Genomic DNA, 19,911 nt, shown 5'->3' with positions numbered 1-19,911 from the left:
GTGTTTTGATAAATGCGAGGAATACTTTAATAGCTTACAATTAAGTTGTAGTGTTTTTAAAGGCATTTAACGGTTTTCACAAAATCCTTTTCAAGAACTAAAGCTAAAAGAATAAACATTAGATGTACTGATAAATAAATTCGTTAAAAATACTAAGTATTGGTATCTTTCAGAAGTAAATTCATAAAATTTGTTCGGTTTTTTTGTGAATATTAAAATAACTACGTTTTCATGTAAGTTGGAACTTTTACCTTACTTAATGAAGAAGTATTATGTCTTAAAAGTGAAGTCAAAATATTTCTTAATCAATGTAATAAAAGTGTCTAAGGAAAGAAAACCGAAAAATGGCCTATTCGAGTATTTAAGTACATTTTCCTGTTGATCAATTAAAGCTCCTCGTGGACGTTTGAATGCTTACGATCCTTTTCCTTGGGGAATCCCCAGAAGTATGATGGAAAACCGTGCACATCTCGTTCTCTCTTTACGAATGCCGAGTAGGAGGAGATACAGTTGCCGATAAAGTGGTTTGACTGTCCGAGAATGGCCAAGTCCAGGTAAGGATCATCCTCTGGTAGCTTGTGCACACTGATGCCCATGCGACTGAGGGCCGTGTTAAGTTCGCCAATCATGTGATTGGAGTCTGATGCCACAAAAACTGATTTTATTTCATTGTCCGGCTGCGTCTGTCGCACGTTCTTAATGGTTCTTTTTAACTGGCGGATGATCGCCTCCTTGGAGGGCATGCAGAGCTCTGGGTAGAGTGCACCTCGTTCATTTTTATAGCCCAAGCACTGCGGCGAGGCAAACAGATGCTGGCTATCCTTGACGTGCTCACAAGCTCGTACCCAATCGATGCCGTTGCGCAGATGAATGCCTAAAAAGGCACCCCGTGGCAACTGCTCGCGGATGAAATCCTTAGATGCGTCCCTATACCTTTGACTCCACTGCAAGTATCGCTGCAGTTTGCAGTTCTCTAACTGAACAGGAAAACTAGCCGGAGCTCCAGTGAATGCGAGTACGGGATATGAATCTGCAGGATATTTGGCCTGCCACTTGGCAGCTTCGTTGCTATGGTGTACATCAAAATGCAGCGGCGCATAGAACTCTGACCTCACAAAGTCTATGTGAAAAGTGTCCCAAAAGGGACCGAAGGGATTACCATCCTTGGCGTGGCAATTGGGCTTGTCTGGATCGTTCTTCTCTTGCTGAAGGCTATATCGCTCCTTGTAGCAAAAGGACACTCGCTCCGATTCGGGCCAAATGTCGTCGGCCAGGTGCCACATGAAATCTGCCATGGTGATGACGCGATGGTATTCCTTTAGGGGCTCTACTTCAAAGTATGTGTTGAACGGCACCTGCCGGGATCGCAGTTCGCCCCTGCGATACTCCACCCACGGCGGCAGGATCAGGGTGCGATTAAGCGCCTTGGCGAAGGCCAATGATCCCAGGAAGTGGTCGGCCTGGTTGCCAAAGCGTCCTTTGGAAAGCGCGGTTTAGTTGGTGTTCCTTGGCGATTTCAAGGTGAAACTTACCCATACAGGGGCAGTAGGTGAGGTAGCCGTTCGGATCGCCCCCTAATTGGGCGCATGCTGAGCTAATTAATAGCAAAATTAAGTTTACAAAGCGAAGCTTCATTTTAAGCCACTGCATTCTGCCGGCTTCGATTTTCTCTGACAAGGTGGCACCTCTGAAATTAGGGTGGTTCTATTTGCAAGAATACAAAATGTTTAAAATTCGTTTGTTTATGATTTGATAATGAAAATATAAATTGCGTACTTTAAATATATATTTTAAAAATTTGCTAAATGTTTGTGAATGTATTTCTTAATTTTATTGTGAAACTTCCTACTGTGGGCGAAAAAGCTCAAATCTGGCAACCCACTTTTTTCTAATCATATGTTATTGTTTACTCTAGACTTCAGCCAAAATTTAACAAAAATAATTATGTATAGCCTGTAAGTATTTATCTGGTAGAAGTTGTTGTATTAATAAACCTTAATGCTATCCAAAGTAAGGAGTTGCTGCGGGCTCTTAAAAGTCGAACGAGACCAGCTCTCATTTGCCGCCGCAACTTTACGGACGAAACTCAAAAGCCGGAAACTACATTTAAATGGCGAAAACCGATTGGCCAGCACACAGGAATCAATATATATAATCACGGACTGCGCCAGAAGGTACCCTTAATTCTACGCAATCCCCAAATGGCCACATGGTACACCTGCGGACCCACAGTTTATGACTCCGCGCACCTTGGTCATGCCAGCACCTACGTCAAGGTAGACATCCTGCAGCGCATTCTTCGCGATTACTTTAAAATCAATCTGGTGACAGCCATGAACATCACGGATGTGGACGATAAGATCATAAAGCGGGCTCAGCTCGCTGGACTTGACTGGCAGAAGATGGCGCGAGCTTATGAAGCAGAATTCCGTCAGGACATGTTGCGTCTCAATGTTCAGCCGGCTGATGTGCGCAGTCATGTGACCACCACCATGCCTGTTATTATTCAGTTCATCCAGCAGCTGATAGACGAAAAGCAGGCTTACGTTACCCCGGATAACTCCGTTTACTTTGATGTCTCCAAAAGCCAGAACTATGGAAAGCTACAAAACATAGGTCTAAGCGAGGAGAAATTGGAGCGAGGATCCATCAAGCGGAACAGTGCCGACTTTGCCCTGTGGAAGGCGCGTAAAAGTAGCGGTGAGCCCACCTGGGCTGCACCTTGGGGTGGCGAGGGTCGCCCCGGTTGGCACATCGAATGCAGTGCCATTGCAGGTCTTTTCTTTGGTCGCCAGTTGGATTTTCATGCCGGCGGCTTGGACTTGCGTTTTCCGCACCACGAAAACGAGGAAGCGCAGTGCTGTGCACGATATAAAACTGAGCAGTGGGTAAACTACTGGTTGCACACCGGACAACTCCATATGGTTGGAGATCATCAGAAGATGTCAAAGTCCCTAGGCAACACGATCTCAGTGTCGGAACTGCTTAAAAAGTACACCGCCGACGAGTTTCGTATGGCCTGCCTGCTGTCCAATTACCGCAATGCCATGCCTTATAGCGATCAGTTGATGCTGACGGCACGCCAGACCCTGCAGCGGTTCAAAAACTTTCAGGCAGATCTGAGTGCCTATACACAATTCCTAAAGCCCATCCACTTATTGGATGAGGGTGCGTTAAAGGCCCAACTGACTCATACAGTAACCGAATTGGATAATTGCCTTCGAGATGACTTTGATACCGCCAGAGCTATCAGCGTGCTAATGGATCAGATGAGCAGCATAAGTCGCTGCATAAATGAGCAGCAAGTGGACGCGCAGGAAGAGCCAGCCTACTGCATTGATCTGCTGCTTGCAGCTGGGAATTTCATAAACCGTGTCATTGTCACGTTTGGACTATCGGAGTTGCAAGATAGGGAATCGTCGCAGGAAAAGGTTTCCTTCTCGGATCATGGCATTGATCCCTCTTTGCTTGTGAATGATGTGATAAACGTTCGAGGGAGAATGCGGGAAAGTGCCACCTCCGGAGATGTTAAGAACCAACAGCTTTTAGCCGCCTGTGATGAACTGAGGAACCTGCTCCAACAGCACGGTATACAGGTCCGCGACCATAAGCAGGGTAGCTCCTGGGTGTTTGCCGTGTCCTGCGAAAAGCCAGATAATAAGAGCAAAAGCTCAGCCGAATAAAAGTTTATATATTCTTTGGATCGTTACTACATAAATGCATCTCTCATGCGTTGTCGGAAGGGTTGGTCGGGCGCCACGGCGTGCTCCGTCTTGTAAAGGTCTTTAGTGATGAGGTAGTCTCGCACCAGCTTAAAGAAGGCCCCCATGCTGGTGAAGGCGACGAAGCTGATGGAGAGGACAAAGTGCCACTCGACACTTTCTGCGCTTAGTGACCCTATCTCTACTAGCAGCACGGCAGCCTGAAGAATGGCCAATGTGGAATAAATTATGGTGGGATTGTGAAAGAGTTTCTGAAAAAAAATATTTATAAACTAGGGTTGGGTATATCAAAACAAAAATCCCAGTTCTAAAATACTCACATAAAATCGAGCGTGACTGGCGTTTCCCGGAGTGGCCACAGTTACCATACCTTGACTTCTGTACAGGCCCCCGTTGTGCTTTACCACGGTGCCGTGGTTGTAGGAGGAGTACTTCGACCAGGTGAGGGCACTGGCGGCTACTATTAACTGCGAAGGCGCTGGCTCACGGTCTATGCGCTGCCAGCAGCCCAAATGTAAAGTAGCCCGATGTAATGTATCACTATACTTGGCAGGATACAGGAAAACGGCGCATAGACTGAAAGCGCCTAGGCAAACGATGATGCAGTGCTGGGCAGCTCGAAGCACATTGTATTGGACACTGACGGCCAGACAACAGGGCACCAGGCCAGAGTAGTATGCATTTACCATGGAGGTGAAAATGAGCTGCTTGAAACGCTTGTTGAAGTCATGTCGGAGTGTCTCCACTTCGTCTCTTATGCTGACCGGATTGGTGGTGCAGCTGTGAACCGGTAGGTCGTTGATATACACGCCCGGCAGCTCAAATCTGGTGCGCAGGAAGGGCTCCAGCTGGAAGCCAAAGATCAGCAGGTAGATGATCACACTATAAAAGCAAATGTAAGAATATCTTTTGACATAATATACTTCCCATTCTTACGGATACGACAGGAAGAGAAGAAGTATATAGGTGTGCTGCTGGTAAAGTTTCATGGCGCAGAAGCCCAAGGATAGTTGCACAAGGCCCCCAAATCCGTACTTGATTCCCAGTCGGATAAGATGCCGGCTCTTCTCAGTTCCCTTCCTGATCTTCACCAGCAGCAAACAGTAAATCAGTCTTCGCGTATTGAGTATGAGCAGGAGATAGCGAAGATAAGGATCGATCAGCTCGATGTTCTGGGTGCATAGATAGTTAATAGATTAGTGTCCTTCATGATTAAGTTGGGGAACCTCTCCAAACCCACCACCATGTGTCTGGTGTGCGCCTGTGGCAGCCACCAGTTGGTTCTGTAGATGTTGATGAACTGAACGATGGCCGAGCCCATGGTAAAAGCGCACATGATGAGTTCGCTGAGCCACTCGGATGTGGTGGCGTGCTCCGGGAAGGGAATGTGCTTGGGCATTGCTGTGGCCGGCGTCTGGGATTGGCCCTGTTTACGAGCCAGCAGGTGGGCAAAGGAATCGTGTGTTTCGCTGGAGCTGCTGCCATCACTACTGCGTTCGTCGTAGGTCATATCGATTGGTTTAATCGCTTGTACCGGGAGCTACATTTAAATAAATTCAAGCGATAATGTTTTTGTGCGGGTGGAGGACCTAACTTTGCAACATTTACAGCACTTTTTCTGCATCAAAAGCAGTGTTGAACACCGTAGAATGTTTTGCGTTCATGAGACATAGGCGACTCTGCAATATTTGTAGCAGGTAATAAAAATACCAAATTTGATATATTTTATTAATTTTCAGATAAGTGGGCAACTTAAAAATGTAATATAGTAAACAAATCTGCCATAAACCTCTTCTGATTTAGCACTACGCCCATGACAGCAGCTGACTACACTTTGAACGTTAATCAACATTAAACCGGCTGCTTGTTTATCAGCTGTTTATTGGTTTTGTAACTGCTCCACTAAATAATCAAAAGTATACATTAAAGTACTCCAATACATCCGAAAATGATGCGCTACGAGGGTAACGAAAGGCTGGCCGATGAGACAGCGTGCGCGGGAGTGCGTGCGGATCTGAAGATGTGCCTCCTAGAGAGCGACTGCTGCAAAATGGGCAAGACGCCGCGCCAGTGCCTCCAGGACAACAACGTTCCATCTGAGTGCCAGGTGCTCCGCAACACCTTCTATGAGTGCAAACGCTCCCTGGTGGGTGTCTATAAAATATCCATTGTTCCCCAAGCTATTACATATCACCCTTCTTTCAGTTGGACAACCGACAGCGCTTTCGAGGTCGCAAAGGCTACTGAGGTTTAAACTTAAATTATATTATAAGCGCCTAAAATATAAAAAATTATACACATGATCGGGCTTAGTCCATTAATTGCGACGTCGACGGACGCGAGAGATACGCCAGGCATTGGGCTCCTCGTACTTGTTGTACAGCGGCTCCAGGCGCTGATTCTTCTTGAATTTGCTTAGCTTCGTGGGGTCCGAGAAGCGGAAGAATGACGGAGCAAACTCTACCAGCCATTTGGGATCGATTGTGGTAACCTCACGCATATACTCCTTGGTGGTCTGCACCAGCTCGTGATAGATGACCCACTCTGGCTGGCGATTAAAAAGCGCACTCGACGGATGGATGTAAACCACCTGAGAATCGACGAGGGTACGATACCCCTCCTGCGGATCCTTTTTCGCTGCATTGCGGAAGAAACCGGAGCAGATCGCCTTCTGAATTCGCACAGAGTTTTTTCCAGCGGATACCACATCCAATTTATGCCTGTCCATGATTCCCAGCAGCTGCTTTCTCACATCCTGGCTGCGTTTCAGGGTTCGGATCTGTACGAAGTTTTCGTAGCACCAGGCATTTGAGAATTTGTTGTTCTTCCAACTGTTGTAAACGGCCAGCAGCGTCAGATGGTCACCTGTGGATAAAGGATCGTTAGTAATTGTTCCAGAAATAGCACTCGAAATTCCACTTTACGTATGATTGGAATAATGATTGACTTACCTTCCGCCTGATTGAATTTGGCCTTTTTCTGATCCGCCAGTGCCTGCTTGTCCTTTGGCCTGTAAAACACGTTCTGCACACTGAGCATCGATACTATAGTCAAAATCTCATCGGAGCACTGCAGAGCGACGGACATTATAAGCATCTTGGAGAGATTCGGCTCGAGGGGAAACTCGGCCATGCGTCTGCCCAGCCGAGTAAGCAGGCCTTCATCATCCAACGCTGAGAGGGAATGTAGTTGCTCGAGCGCCATTACCAGCGATTCCACAGGCGGAGCGTCCATAAAATCAAAGTGCAGCAGATCGTTTATACCCATTGTCTTCAGCTGCAATACTGTTGTGGCCAGATTGGTGCGCTGGATTTCCGGCACCGGAGTGGGCAGCATTTCATCTCGATACGCACGTTCCGTATAAAGACGGTAGGTTTTTCCTGGGCCAGTACGCCCGGCTCTTCCCGCTCTTTGCTTTGCTGCCGCTTGTGAAATGGGAGTAACCACCAGGGAGTCCATGCCCGTTTTCGAGTTGTACACCTTCTGTTTCACAAAACCAGGATCTACCACATAGAAAATGCCATCGATTGTAAGTGAAGTTTCAGCAATATTGGTGGCTATAACAACCTTTCGGCTACCAGCGGGCGCAGGATCAAATATACGCGTTTGCATTTCGGATGGCAATGCTGAATACACCGGCAGAATAATCAGCTCAGGGACATCCGGTCCCAAACTCTTCATTCGTTCGTACAGGATTTCGCAAGCCGTGTCGATTTCTTCCTGACCCGTAAGGAAGAGCAGAATGTCACCAGGAGGTTCTCGCAAATGGATTTGCATCACTGTAATCAGAGAGGCATCCAAATAATCCGTCTCTGGTTCCTTAGTATATAAAACCTCCACGGGAAAGGTTCTTCCGGGAATTGTGAAGATTGGCGCCTTGAAGAAGTACTGCGAGAATTTCACCGCGTCCAAGGTGGCTGATGTGACAATTAGCTTCAGTTCTGGTCGCTTTTGCACGGCTGTCTTGAGCAGGCCGAAGAGCACATCCGTATGGATCGTCCGTTCGTGAGCTTCATCCAACATAATGACCGAATAACTTTTTAACTCCGCCTCCATTAGGCACTCACGGAGCAACATACCATCAGTCATGTACTTAATTATGGTTTCCGGACTGGTGCAATCCTCGAAACGGATGGTGTAACCTACTTCCTGGCCTAACCTGCAACCGTACTCCTCCGCCACACGCTTGGCCACCGACATGGCAGCCACTCTTCTGGGTTGGGTGCAGCCAATTTTTCCTCTAGCAGTGAATCCACATTCGCCCAAATACTGGGTGATCTGTGTGGTTTTTCCTGAACCTGTTTCTCCAATCACAATAAGGATCTGATTGTCCGTGACCGCCTTGATCAGATCATCTCGCAGTTTGTATATGGGCAACGACTGACGCTGCTCCACTAGCGTCAGATCAGTCTTCTTACCGAATGAGGACTTTTTGCCGCCAATTACATGCTTTTTCCATTCTGGAACTTCAGCGGGAGCAGCACCCATTCCTCGCATGTTGGCCGCTAGGCTGCGGCTCTCTTCCTCAGGCAGTGGATCAATCCAATTCTTATTGAGGCTCGTAGGCACAGCTTCCATCTCTTGTTCGCGCTGCAGCATCTTCTGTTCGCGACGCTCCTTAGACAACGCCGATTGCATCATGGCAGCTTGAGCTAGGGAGCCATCGGGATTTTTTACAATTCTCACTGGAGACAGATCATGTAAGGCTCTACCGTGCCCGGAGAGGAAGGGGGGCTCCTCTTCCACAATCTCAATTTCGATATCGGCTTCGTCGTCTTCATCTTTCGGCAATAGGCCAGTTTCCTCGTCGAAATCAGGCATCTCACATCTGTCCAACACACCGGAACTAATCATCTGCTTGATTTCCCAGCGCTCGGGACTGGAGATCCTGGTCACACGTTTCCTGGACTCGTGCTCATCACCATCCAAACCATTACCTTGCAGATTCAGCATCGATGTGCTGCTGCTAAAGGGACCATCTGGATTTCGATCTCTTAGAGACTCCTCGTCCTCTGGAGCGTGTGACAGTGGATTGAGATCCTTCCCGGAGTCTTGGTCCACCTCTTTCATTGACAAGGAAACTTTTTGGCCAGTTATTGTCATCACTTTCACTTTAACAGTCTGATTCCGAGTGACTACCTCCGTAACATCTGTTACGCGTCCTTCTGCTCTTAGTTGTGAGATGTGTACTAAGCCTTCCCACCGTTTCCGCAGTCCAAAAAGCTGTACGAAGCAGCCAAAGGGTACGATATTAGCTACCTTGCCGGAGTAGATCTTTCCCGCCTCCGGATCATCGCTCATGGCGGCCGACGGTGGCGGCATCTTTTCACTGCGATCCTTCGATCGATCTCTCCTATCTCTACGATCTGTGGAACGAGATCGACTTCGTCTTCGGCGTTCATGGCGATCTCTTGAGCTTGATCTCCTGTGGCGTCGCTCTCTGTCTCGATCGCGATCCTCGCGGGACCTGCTTCTGCGCCGATTATCTCGGGATCTGCTTCGTCGACGTCGTTCTTTGTCACGCGACCTGCTTCTGCGGCGATCAGAGTGTCTATCCTCCCGCGATCTACTGCGTCGCTTTGTGTCTCGATCCCTACTTCTGCGCTTGTGGCGGTCCTTGGAACCGACTTCCTTAGGTGGTCTTACCACTGTGTTGCCCTCACCGGGGGCAAGCGCTTCCAGTTCCATCATAGCTGCATCCACATCGCTCATATCGGTTTTTTTGTGCGTTTCGGCATGCTTATCCGGTTTCACCTTCTCTTCGCCATCGCTCTCCTCCTTCTTGCTAAAGGTGTCATTGGGCAAAGCCAGGCCGGGGAACATTTTCAACAGTTGCGATTTCTTGTCTTCCTTCTTGTCGCCGCCAATTTTCTCCTGGCTATCGCCGCCAGGTTTACTGGGGCGCATAAGATTAATGATGCGCTGCAGGTTCTCGACCAGGGAGTCCGGAAATTCGGCGCCATTCTCAAGCAGAGCCTTGCGAAATGCATCGTATGTCCGATTTTTGTTTTCCAAATCGATGATAAACTCGGCCAGGTCCTTGTCGTTGATGCCCAAGTGATTGTCTAGCTCCGTGCAGATCTTCGAGACCAGCGAAAGGTACTCCAACTTCTGCAGCTCGTCCATGCCGTCAGAGAGTACTAATTCAGCTAAATTTTCCAAAATTTGTGGATATTTCAGAAAAATTTCCCGCTGCAACAAAACGCAATCAGCTGTTTCAGCACGCCGCGGTGTTGCCAAGTCCAAGAAAACCACTGAACGAGGTGGCAGCTCTAGCCCCTATCACTCGGTTTTTGACGCTCTGCTTATTTTTGTCGCGTTTTTGTTGTCAAAAGTATAAATAATCTCTATTTGAATCAAAGATACATCAGAATATGGCTTCGTTCTTCGACTGCTTCAATGATTTTCTGCAGAGCGGAGGCAATCTAGTGCAGAATGTGTCCCAGGAGCAGGGACAGAAAATCGCGGCCCAGGCACTGGACGGCGTCATAGAGCTAGTGCCGCCCACCATCCCCACACCCAGCGAGAGTGTAAGTAACATCCTAAACTGAAGAGTAACTGCTCCACATGTCCTTCATCAGCGATATTGGTTTCGTTGGCGTTTTGTTGTGAAATAGAATAAATACCAGCGCGGGGCCTGAGGTTCGGGGTAGTCCCGGAGATGCCAGATCGGCGTTTTATATACAGATGTGGCAACGCCACTTAGGGCACGCCATATTTTGCAGGAACGAAAATTCGCGTTGTGTACTGGCAAATACTAAAAAATCAATAAGAATTGCTGATAAAATTGTTTAAAATCAGTGTGAATCGCGAGTGACCTTTGATTGGACCGTAGGCTAAGGGGTTGATGCATTCGCAGCTGTTTCTTAACGTCACAAGCGCGACAACGACGTAGAAAAGAAGAAGAACATCAACTTCGGTTAGCCAGTTAAACGCATTATTAATTATTAACAATGAAGGAACTGGCAAATGCCAGCAAAAGTCAGTCGCAAGCCTCAGAGGTCAGAGGCTCGATTATAACCTACAGTCCCAGCAAATTTCTGACTCGCGTTGGAGCAGGCAGAACGACATACAGCACACATACACACACATCCGCAGCAACGTCGGCGCCGACGACCGCAACAAAAACAAACAATTCACCAATGGGCGGATCCAGTGCCACTTATTATGTGGTAAAGGCCGGCTCCCTGGGCAGCGCTGCATCCATGTCGGGCTCCATCAAAGTCAGTTCTCCACCAAAGGCGCCACCGATGATTAAGTCACCCGCCCTGGTCGTTACATCGCCCTGCACGCCAACAGAGAGTGTAATATTTAAACTAAAGGCACCATATCACCCACTAACCAGCACTGCATGCGCCCTAACATCCCCAACCAGATCAATCATCTCACTAATGTACCTGCTGGCCGGTATTAAACACTAATTATTGTTTTTATCCTTCAGTCCAGTACCATTTCAGCGCCTAGTGAATACTCATTTAGCGAGAAAATGGAGCACAGCTATATGCGAGATACGCCAGTTCGCAGCGATGTTCACAACGGCCTCACGCCCGCAAGGAACATCCTGGTCCGTCATCCCCCACAGTGTCCCAGTTGCCATACATATCCGCAGCAGGAGGAACTGTCTGAGATGCAGCAGGCACATGTGCCGCCCTACGATGAGATAGCCGCCAAGGAGGCAATGAATGAATGCGCTCGCATTGCAAAATACGTAAAGAACAACAATTCAGATGAACAAGATTGGGTGGCGCGCGTTAATAAGTGAGTTCTCGACCTTGGTCAATAGAAAAACTGTACCATTCAATATTTTCCACCACACAGATTTAATTGGACGCCCACGCAGGAGATGGTTTTCGAAAAAGTTTGCTCAATCCTGGACCAGGATCAGTTGGCACGCTTGGCCAACGACAAACGCCAGCACGAACCTATTCACCGTCGCATAAGCTCGGACAAATCCGCGGCCAGGTTTCGCAAACTTTTGGCCAGCGTGGCTTGGGAGTCACGCATTACGCAGTGGATTCATGCTCTGCTCATGGAGCACTTGTCTCCTTCGTATATGGCCTCCTATCTGGATATTATGCAGACGCTGAAGACCAAGTTGCCCACTTTAGTGGACAAGATGCTGTTTGGAAGGCCGTTGAATAATAGTCAAGAGCTACTGGCACCGGTGATGAAAAAACGCTGGGAACCAAATATCCTACACAAGGCTCGTCAGCTTACGCATAACGCCATCATGGTGGTGCTGCCCACAATGCCGACCAGTGGAACCACGTCAGACCGCATGCAGAAATGGTCCCAGTCATTGGGCACTATCACCCAGGTGGTTCAGATTTCTCTGCCGAATACAAGTATGTTTACTAATAGATTTACCTAGATTTGCTTATTTAACAATTTTACTTTTATAGACAACCGAATTGGCAATCAGAATCTAGACCAGGTGTCCGAAACCATTGTATCGCTCACACGCGTCAAAATCAACGAATTGCGCACAGACAACCCCAGCCGTGGCATCATACTTGTTGGATTTAATGCTGGTGCTGCCTTGGCTCTACAGGTTGCTCTTTCGGAGAGTGTTGCCTGTGTGGTGTGCTTGGGATTTGCTTACAACACAATGCGTGGGCCACGAGGAACCCCCGATGATCGCATGTTGGACATAAAAGCGCCGATACTATTTGTCATCGGTCAAAATTCGGCACGCACAAGTCAGGAAGAAATGGAAGGGTTGCGCGAACGAATGCAGTCCGAATCCTCGCTGGTGGTAGTGGGGAGTGCAGATGATGCACTGCGTGTTCCTAAGAGCAAGCGCCGAATAGAAGGCGTTACACAGTCCATGGTTGATTATATGGTTGTCGTAAGTTCAAAATGGGAACTATTTAATATAACAATAACTCTGTATTAATATATAATATAATTTGCAGGAGGAAGTCTTTGAGTTTGTGAACAGAACGCTAAGCAATCCACCTGGACCGCGCATGCCCACATCTTTAATGCATCAACAGGGCTACCAGCGACAGCAAAAGCAGTCAGGTCACATCCTGGCCGATGGAAACGCAAACAAAGCTGTTCAGCAGATGCGTAAACGAAAGATGGACGGTACTTTAGACGACTCAATGGGCCAGCCGTCCAAATCAAAGTTTGTCCCTCACAGTAAGTACCAGTATTCCAAATGTAGACCATTGAATCATTACAACCTTATCATCCTACCATCCATCCCGCATGTCAACTCACTAACCACTTAACCAAAACGTTCCCAATCAAAATTTATCCACCGACCAAGATCGCGTCCACAAGCCGAAGCCACCGCGCCTCATTGATCCGTTTGCTGTGAAGCGAAAGGGTAAAATCATTTCGGGTCTTCCTCTAGTGCCTCTTGTGGCTGTCTCCCCCGATTCAACTAACATTTTTACCCCCTCAGTTGGAAGACCCCGAACACGCCCCCTCCCCAATGTCGGTGGCTCGGCACGCTCTGTTAGACAAAAAGGTGCACCTCATCCAGACAAACCGAAACTGAGCAGTGAAGAACTAAACCAATCCATTGAATTCATACTAGATGATGCCCTGGACTATGAAGATGGCCAAACCACTGCAGTTGGAACATCAGGCGTACCAAAGGTGATAACTCCCGGTGTTTTGGGAAAGCAACTGCCGCCCGTTAATCTCGCAGCTGGCACCAAGATAAAGATGATCCCATCCAGCCAGTTTGTACAAATCAAATCGCTACCGACACAGGGCAAACTCATCAACTACACGTTAAACAAACCAAGTGCCGGGACAACCAGCACCGCCACCATAGGCAGCATTGTAAAGACCCTACCAGGCTCATCCGCTGGTGGCCAGCAGATCTTCACTCTAAAAACGCCGTCGGGACAAACGCAGCAGTTTGCAACAGCAGCCACATCCACAGGTGCAGTTGGCTCATCGACATCAACAGGAACGGGACAACAAAAGTACTCAGTGTTCAAGAACGCCAACGGTATGACCATGTTGCATCTTACCAAGAGCGTACCCACTACAGCTTCTGGCAGCGGCTCTGGGAATATGGACTTGTCCAACATAATCGATATGCCCATCGTTTTTGCCGACAACGAAGGCAACATCCCCGATCATCAACAGGCGGATAAGGATATTAAGCCAGGTACATAAAGTGGAATGGCTTTTAGTCTCAATTTTAATCAAATATTTTTCACAGCCCCCATTCGAAGTGCCAATAAGAGCCCGCTGATCATCAGTCAGAAAATCATAAAGGAGGCTAATAAACCCACAGGCATGGTTGGCAGTGGAAGCATTGGTGGTGTCAGCAAGACGGGAAATATTGTGCTTAACAAAGGCCTTCAGCAATTGCTAACCCCTTCAACCGGCGGAACACTTGCCACTCAGAACAAAGTTGTATATCTTAACCGGAGTACAATTAAACCAATGGCAAATATGGTGCCTGGTGCTCATCGTGTCCCAATAAGGATTGTGAGCAGCCCAAAGACAGGAGGAGCTGTGACGACTACAGCTTCCAGTAGTCCCATTATGGTTGATCCAGCCACAGGATCTCTGGTTACCAAGACCGTCAATGTGCAGGCAATCAAGTCTACTGGTTCTCTTTTGGCTCAAGGCACTATCCGTCAAGCGGGCAACGTGGGCAGCAAGAGCTACCCCCAGTTCCAGATGATCAACACCGCTCCGGGATCGTCCAAAACTGTTGCTGGAGACGGCAAGGCTTCTGTACGAAATATCTACTTTAAATCCGCAACTGTCCTCAAGCCACTGCAGATGCTGGGCAATCGTATACCGGGTGGCGCCGTTGTTTCGTCATCCGTTGCATCAACATCTTCCGCAGCTTCTGGCGTGCGACGGGTGGTCAACATTGGGCCCGTTTCCAAGGTGACGGCCACGTCGACAGCACCCTCTTCGACAGCTGCTACTTTTACTCAGAACAAAATGTAGAGATGGACAATGTTTTAATTTTGTGCCTGTTACATTTTAGTAATTTGATGATAGCTTTTGTAAATATGTTAAGCCATTAATTTAATAAGTGATTAAGGCGCCTTGAATTACCCTCTTCCTTTGATTGCAAGGATTATAATTTCGTTCAAATAAAGAACAATGTAAATCGACAAAAGGTTTACTTTATGTTCTCGGAATTCGGAGAACGCTTTGCTTGCAAACCCGTGCAAATTCCATGTCTGGGTTTTAAGTTACCATACCAATTGGCAAGACTTGATATGTGCTGGTCCTATGTGCAAACCTTAGGCTGCAGTGCGACGGAGCACAGGAAGCAGCAGCGGCGTGGGAAAAGTATTCAAATGCTTCTGCTCGAAGTGCGTTAGCCCAAGATTTCGATTTCTCTGGCTTTATGCAACCAACCACAAGTGTTCACACGGCTGCTCCGCGTTCAGTGCTCATCAAACTGTATTCTGATGACCGATATTTTGCTTAGAATTGCATTTTGCAGCTCGCTGTCGGCAGCTTGGAAAAAAGGCTACAGTTTCATTGTAGTTTCATGGGCAATTGCATGGATAATGCTACACATACTTGTGTCTATAGATGTATATACATATGTATATTTGGGTTTCTTGTTAAATCTCTCTTCAGTTTATGTAGTGCACGTTAACCCATTTAAAGCAAGGCTTTAAAAATACTTAATAATATATCTAAGCAGAACTTATTTAAAATCGTAAATAAATCGAAATCTCTAAATAAATCATATAATAATAAATATTTTATATATAATATTTTATTATTAAAGGCAGGCTTTAATTGATATTAATTGAACAAAACAATCAATTTATCATAAATAATAATCATATTTTTTTTATTTAAAATGTGCATATACTCGACCGTTTTATTGGCTTTAATGGGTTAAATTTTTTTACTTTTTGACTAGTCAGCAAATGTAAAGCGAAGCTCTCTCAAAAGCTAGAGAACATTTTCGCGGATCCCGATGCGGCTTGCGCAGAATTTCTGTTATACTTCTGATGTCTTATTTGCTTAAGTATCAGTCATATATTTTATTACATTTTATGTACAGTCCGAAATCGTGATTATGTATATAGCTCAGTGTTTTTGAGGCGTCAAGGGTAATACGGACATTTCGAACTTCTTGGAACTTCAGTAGCGCGACAAACGTGATCACGAGCAGATCGTCAAGGATTACAAAGTGCCAGCTAAAAGGGATCCAATTGGATGGTTCAAGCAGAGTGTTCAAGGATGATTCAGTGCAAATGAAAGGACCTAATTGGGAGCCCTAAAAGGACCTGATTAAATCATAGTGCATTTTTGGGTTTTTCTTTGAAACACAACTCATTCACATAACATTTGAAAAACTACAAAAAAGTTTTAACCCATTTCTTTTAAAATATTTTAACACAGTTTTCCAAACATGAGCGATAAAACATAACTTTATCTTTATTAACTTCACAAGCCACAAGTGAAAGCAAGCTGAGAAATTTTTTCCGACTTTTGAATACATTTTTCACGTGCCAAAAAATCTTGAATATTTCCCTGGTCATTTCCCAGCGGCTTACGCAATTGGAAAATTATGTGGAGAGTCAGTCGGGCGATTCCCAGACACAGTAAATCGCCAAATGCCAAGACCCAAATCGAATTTGATTTAAAAATGTCTTTAGCCGGCTGCTGGTTGCATTTGCAATGCAATTTCGGTTGCAGTCTCGCTTCGCTTACCACCTGCCGGGTGCATTTGGCCCATACCTTTTAATTTTTTTTTTTTCAATCTGGTCTTAATTTGTGGCAATTTGTCGGACCAGAAACCCACTGGGCCAGCCAGCAGCCAGCAGCCAGCATGTGCGTTTGTTTATGGCTTATTATTATTATTTTGTGTTTAGCCTAATTTTTGTGGCAAGATTGTTGCCCATTTGGTGGCCGTTGTTAACCAGGTTCACCTAATATTTATTGCTTTAAATTTCAAAATTAATATTCTTAGATTAGAATGAAAGCAAGAAATACAAATGTGCCTAATATCAAATTGCTATTAATTTCAGAATTCAAACTGAGAAGTATGCATTGTCAAATATAAAAACCAAAAACTCGTTCACTGTGCTGCTGAAACTGTAATCCATGGTAATAAAACTCGGCTTCCGAATCCTTTCATGAAACTCGTCGCGCTGCACACAACTTCTCCATTCCCTTTTGGGGAAAAATTTAACATCCTAGTAAAGTACACCGCAAATCCTTCACACAAATCCCCTGCACAAATACTAATAAGCGCGCTTATTCAAGCGAAAAGCTGTCCGAAAAGTGGGTGGAAGAGCTGCACTTTTGATTTCGCATACGCCTGGCAGAGGGAAAAACGAGAGTGGGTGGGCCCAGAAATCGGCCAAATGCTGATAGTTGCCCTTACAAATGCACCCCCATCCTCCCGCCAAGGTCCACCATTAAATAACGCTTAATAACATGCAAATGTTGTGAAAGTGCGCGGTGAAAAACGGGGGGAAAATGGCGAATGCCACTTCCATTGCAATCTGGCCGACTCCTTCCAACCCACTCCTACCCACTCCGCCCACTCTATCTCTGCTCCTCCATTTATTCAACGTGCGTCCTGGCACTTTCAATATTTTCCAGGGCAAGCACTCGCCGGCAGACGGAAAATCAGCAGGAGCAGCTTGATTACGCCAAAAATTGATTGCTTCAGAAATTCAGAAAAGGTGGCCGTGGAGGCGAAGAACTGAAATTCTGTTCTTTTTTACCCGAATTATTATCTGTCTGCCATTTTTTATTGCAGACTTCAGGTGCAGAAAGATGTCATTTTGGTGTGGCTTTAATTTCTTGTTAACTTTCAAACACGCCTTGGCTATTTAAATTATTTACTATTTTTGTAGCTCCTATTAAGTTACGATTTCCTGGGAATGGACTTCGCTACCGTGTATGAATTATATAGACGGAGAGATTTTTATTTTCCAACATTTTATTTAATTACAAAGATGCCGGGAATCGGCCACTACCTTGCAGTCACGTGATGAAAAGACCCAGGTGACACTGATCCGGATTTGGTAGTCGTACAAATCCTCCATTCCGAGTTAAGTTTCATTCTGCGTCTTTTGAATTCGAACAGTTCATGTGATGTGACGTAGTGGAACATACCTGGTGTTGCAAGCAACATGTAGGCATAAATGACTGTTTAAAGGTAGTTAACATTAACGATTGGTTAACAAAACAGAAACATCGAAACCAGTTAATTGTAATGTGTTTGGCAATCTCACGAAAAGACTGTACATCTACTCTCATTTACATTGCATATTTGTTGTACCTGCGGTCTATATTATAGTTTGTTTATAGCTCCCTTTGGTTGTAAAATAAAAACAAGTTCTCTTGGCGTTGTCCAGCTAAAACGACTTACTAAAAGTTTGGAAAGTTCCGTGAAACTGCCAGGAAACTGACTTTGCACTATGCCACTTTCTCACCTGTCGCCAACGCCACATTCCTTAAGCCCGATTCCATCTCTTGGCCGTCTTGGGGGAATTGAGCTGGCCAAAAGTTTGGCACGTTAAAGAAGCCACATCGGTGGCAGAAGGAAGCCCTCTGATCCACCACCCCCACCCGGCACCACCCCCTTCCGCGCCACAGGACAACCTTGAAGCATGTGCTATTTTTAGCAACAGAGCAGATCCCTCAGCCAGAGCAAGGATGCCGGTCCCCAAGGATTTGTTAGCCCGCTCCCCGGAATGGAATATTATGAATTACAATTTTCTCAGGTCGCGTAATTCGTGTAAGTGCTGAAATAGCAAAAAAATAAAAAATGGGGGAGCGGTAAGCAAAAAGGAAGATGATGGGAAAAAGCTGGTTTGCTGGCCAGCAGACGACTGTTTACAGCTTTCAGCTGGGTCAAAACGCAAATTTATTGCTTAATTCAGTTTCTGGCTGTTGCTGTCTGTCTGCGAAATACTTTGCATAAATTTCTCATTAAGTTATTACAGTTTGACGGGTGTGAAAAGTGTACCTACTCAATGGGGAATATTTAGAGTACGATTTTAAGCAGCAGTCAGTTACTTACAAATGAACAATGAACTCAAACTTGATTTGTCTTCCAAAGACTTGATAAAAAATATGTTTTATTCTGTATTACTATTAATAAGTTAATTAAGGAAATAATTATGCACATTTATTTATGGACGTTGACTTGCTAAGCTTAAGAACTAAATAAATAAAATGTTATATCTGCAGAGACTTTTAATGAATCAATGATTGGAATTCAAGTATCACTGTACTAATATTTTATATATATTTTGGCGGGCGTATAGCCCAAATGGATTGCCATAATCTTTAATCGGAATTTAAGTAGCTTCAATCAAAATTAATTTACATATTATTTAATTATAGTTTTCGTTGCCTGGCTCAAATATTTCAGTATGCAACCTCGCCTGCAATTTGCATAAGCTTCCATCATAATTCAGTTACATAATTGCCCGGGAAAAAATGAATTTGAATATCAAATATCAGTTTGGCAAGCATTGCGAATTGCCAAACGCTTTGAAATGCATTTCCTGTTTGGCCAAATTTTTTTGCTGCTCCTTTTTTCGATTCACTTTCGCTCATTTGGCCTGGTAAAAATTTGATGCAATTTTCACTTTCCTCTGCGCCTAAGTATGCAAATTTGTTTTTCAGCTGCCGTTTTGGGCTGTCTGCTAACGTTTTCATTATGCAGCAACGCATGCCACGCCCCTTTTCCAGCCGCCCCTCCAACTGTCAGTCAATCGGGCTGAGAAACGGACAGCCGGTTTGGGCCAAATATATAAATCACGAGGTTAGTGAGATGTGAACGAAGCGGCCGAACGTTGGACTTTCACTTGGACAGCCTTGTTTTTGATACCCCCCAACTTCCCCCCATTTTTCTGCTTTGCTGAGCCGCAGAAACTGATACGCGATCCTTCCCAAAAAAATGTGATTATTTTACCACTGCTGAGAGGCTATCGAAATTATTTACAGATCATAAGCTCTGCGAATATATAAGCGACTGAAACTTGATATGCAAAATTGTCAGTGTTGCAGTTTTCACAGTTGCAGAAGGTAGTTTTCCAGCTGCGATCGGTCGGAAAATATTATGCTTATATTAAACAAACTTAAAAAAGTGCATTAAACATTTTCTTTAAATTTTAATAATAATCACTTCGTAAATGGAGAGATATGCGCTAGTAAAAATCAAAGTAATGTGCTAATAAAATTGGAAATAGTTTGTATCCTTCGCTTT

General features: G+C 45.6%; 6 protein-coding genes across 10 annotated transcripts; 3 read left to right on the top strand and 3 right to left on the bottom strand.

Moving 5' to 3' along the window:
* Position 1: 1 nt before the first annotated feature.
* On the bottom strand, positions 2-1,685 carry LOC6549369 (GDP-fucose protein O-fucosyltransferase 1). Its single transcript, XM_001975643.3, has 2 exons — positions 1,533-1,685; positions 2-1,477 (listed from the first exon to the last, which is right to left on the bottom strand). Exons 1-2 carry the CDS (start codon positions 1,648-1,650, stop codon positions 387-389), a joined length of 1,209 nt encoding a protein of 402 aa, XP_001975679.1. The 5' UTR covers positions 1,651-1,685; the 3' UTR covers positions 2-386.
* Positions 1,686-1,856: 171 nt separating this feature from the next.
* On the top strand, positions 1,857-3,718 carry LOC6549370 (probable cysteine--tRNA ligase, mitochondrial). Its single transcript, XM_026981148.1, has 2 exons — positions 1,857-1,955; positions 2,012-3,718. Exons 1-2 carry the CDS (start codon positions 1,897-1,899, stop codon positions 3,681-3,683), a joined length of 1,731 nt encoding a protein of 576 aa, XP_026836949.1. The 5' UTR covers positions 1,857-1,896; the 3' UTR covers positions 3,684-3,718.
* LOC6549371 (transmembrane protein 39A-A) lies at positions 3,675-5,366 on the bottom strand. The gene is made up of 4 exons (XM_001975645.3): positions 4,963-5,366; positions 4,659-4,894; positions 4,043-4,604; positions 3,675-3,973 (listed from the first exon to the last, which is right to left on the bottom strand). Exons 1-4 carry the CDS (start codon positions 5,230-5,232, stop codon positions 3,710-3,712), a joined length of 1,332 nt encoding a protein of 443 aa, XP_001975681.1. The 5' UTR covers positions 5,233-5,366; the 3' UTR covers positions 3,675-3,709.
* On the top strand, positions 5,326-6,025 carry LOC6549372 (cytochrome c oxidase assembly factor 5). Of its 2 annotated transcripts, none has more exons than XM_026981149.1 (3): positions 5,326-5,419; positions 5,652-5,868; positions 5,928-6,025. In XM_026981149.1, the coding sequence occupies exons 1-3, from the start codon at positions 5,385-5,387 to the stop codon at positions 5,967-5,969; spliced, it is 294 nt and encodes a 97-aa protein (XP_026836950.1). In that variant the 5' UTR covers positions 5,326-5,384; the 3' UTR covers positions 5,970-6,025. The 2 variants fall into 2 exon arrangements, with proteins under 2 accessions (XP_026836950.1, XP_001975682.1); XM_001975646.3 differs by having other exon boundaries at positions 5,343-5,419; positions 5,526-5,868.
* Positions 5,968-9,939, bottom strand: LOC6549373 (ATP-dependent RNA helicase DHX8). Its single transcript, XM_001975647.3, has 2 exons — positions 6,674-9,939; positions 5,968-6,587 (listed from the first exon to the last, which is right to left on the bottom strand). The coding sequence occupies exons 1-2, from the start codon at positions 9,846-9,848 to the stop codon at positions 6,040-6,042; spliced, it is 3,723 nt and encodes a 1,240-aa protein (XP_001975683.1). The 5' UTR covers positions 9,849-9,939; the 3' UTR covers positions 5,968-6,039.
* A 36-nt stretch (positions 9,940-9,975) lies between these two features.
* On the top strand, positions 9,976-14,824 carry LOC6549624 (KAT8 regulatory NSL complex subunit 3). Of its 4 annotated transcripts, none has more exons than XM_015156903.2 (7): positions 9,976-10,252; positions 11,164-11,480; positions 11,541-12,067; positions 12,125-12,570; positions 12,638-12,866; positions 13,270-13,854; positions 13,909-14,824. In XM_015156903.2, exons 1-7 carry the CDS (start codon positions 10,097-10,099, stop codon positions 14,652-14,654), a joined length of 3,006 nt encoding a protein of 1,001 aa, XP_015012389.2. In that variant the 5' UTR covers positions 9,976-10,096; the 3' UTR covers positions 14,655-14,824. The 4 variants fall into 4 exon arrangements, with proteins under 4 accessions (XP_015012389.2, XP_015012391.2, XP_001975685.2 ...); XM_015156905.2 differs by having other exon boundaries at positions 13,135-13,854; XM_001975649.3 differs by lacking the exon at positions 9,976-10,252 and adding an exon at positions 10,408-11,026.
* The last annotated feature ends 5,087 nt before the right edge of the window (positions 14,825-19,911 follow it).

This window comes from Drosophila erecta, unplaced genomic scaffold, assembly GCF_003286155.1.
Source record: "Drosophila erecta strain 14021-0224.00,06,07 unplaced genomic scaffold, DereRS2 tig00000092-arrow-pilon, whole genome shotgun sequence".
Taxonomy (NCBI): Eukaryota; Metazoa; Arthropoda; class Insecta; order Diptera; family Drosophilidae; genus Drosophila; species Drosophila erecta.
The sequence above is the reverse complement of the archived record's forward strand: the minus strand, read 5'-3'. Positions and strand labels throughout refer to the sequence as shown.

Coding starts and splice junctions, on each gene's coding strand:
- LOC6549370 (XM_026981148.1), top strand. CDS start 1,897: ATGTTATTGTTTACTCTAGACTTCAGCCAAAATTTAACAAAAATAATT. Junction 1,956..2,011: donor AAAATAATTATGTATAGCCT/GTAAGTATTTAT, acceptor TGCTATCCAAAG/TAAGGAGTTGCTGCGGGCTC.
- LOC6549369 (XM_001975643.3), bottom strand. CDS start 1,650: ATGCAGTGGCTTAAAATGAAGCTTCGCTTTGTAAACTTAATTTTGCTA. Junction 1,478..1,532: donor CACCTACTGCCCCTGTATGG/GTAAGTTTCACC, acceptor CGCTTTCCAAAG/GACGCTTTGGCAACCAGGCC.
- LOC6549373 (XM_001975647.3), bottom strand. CDS start 9,848: ATGGACGAGCTGCAGAAGTTGGAGTACCTTTCGCTGGTCTCGAAGATC. Junction 6,588..6,673: donor CAAATTCAATCAGGCGGAAG/GTAAGTCAATCA, acceptor CTTTATCCACAG/GTGACCATCTGACGCTGCTG.
- LOC6549372 (XM_026981149.1), top strand. CDS start 5,385: ATGAGACATAGGCGACTCTGCAATATTTGTAGCAG. Junction 5,420..5,651: donor CTCTGCAATATTTGTAGCAG/GTAATAAAAATA, acceptor TATACATTAAAG/TACTCCAATACATCCGAAAA. Junction 5,869..5,927: donor ATGAGTGCAAACGCTCCCTG/GTGGGTGTCTAT, acceptor CCCTTCTTTCAG/TTGGACAACCGACAGCGCTT.
- LOC6549371 (XM_001975645.3), bottom strand. CDS start 5,232: ATGACCTACGACGAACGCAGTAGTGATGGCAGCAGCTCCAGCGAAACA. Junction 4,605..4,658: donor CTTCTCTTCCTGTCGTATCC/GTAAGAATGGGA, acceptor TTGCTTTTATAG/TGTGATCATCTACCTGCTGA. Junction 3,974..4,042: donor CCAGTCACGCTCGATTTTAT/GTGAGTATTTTA, acceptor ATTTTTTTTCAG/AAACTCTTTCACAATCCCAC.
- LOC6549624 (XM_015156907.2), top strand. CDS start 10,676: ATGAAGGAACTGGCAAATGCCAGCAAAAGTCAGTCGCAAGCCTCAGAG. Junction 11,027..11,163: donor CCTGCACGCCAACAGAGAGT/GTAATATTTAAA, acceptor TTTATCCTTCAG/TCCAGTACCATTTCAGCGCC. Junction 11,481..11,540: donor TGGGTGGCGCGCGTTAATAA/GTGAGTTCTCGA, acceptor TCCACCACACAG/ATTTAATTGGACGCCCACGC.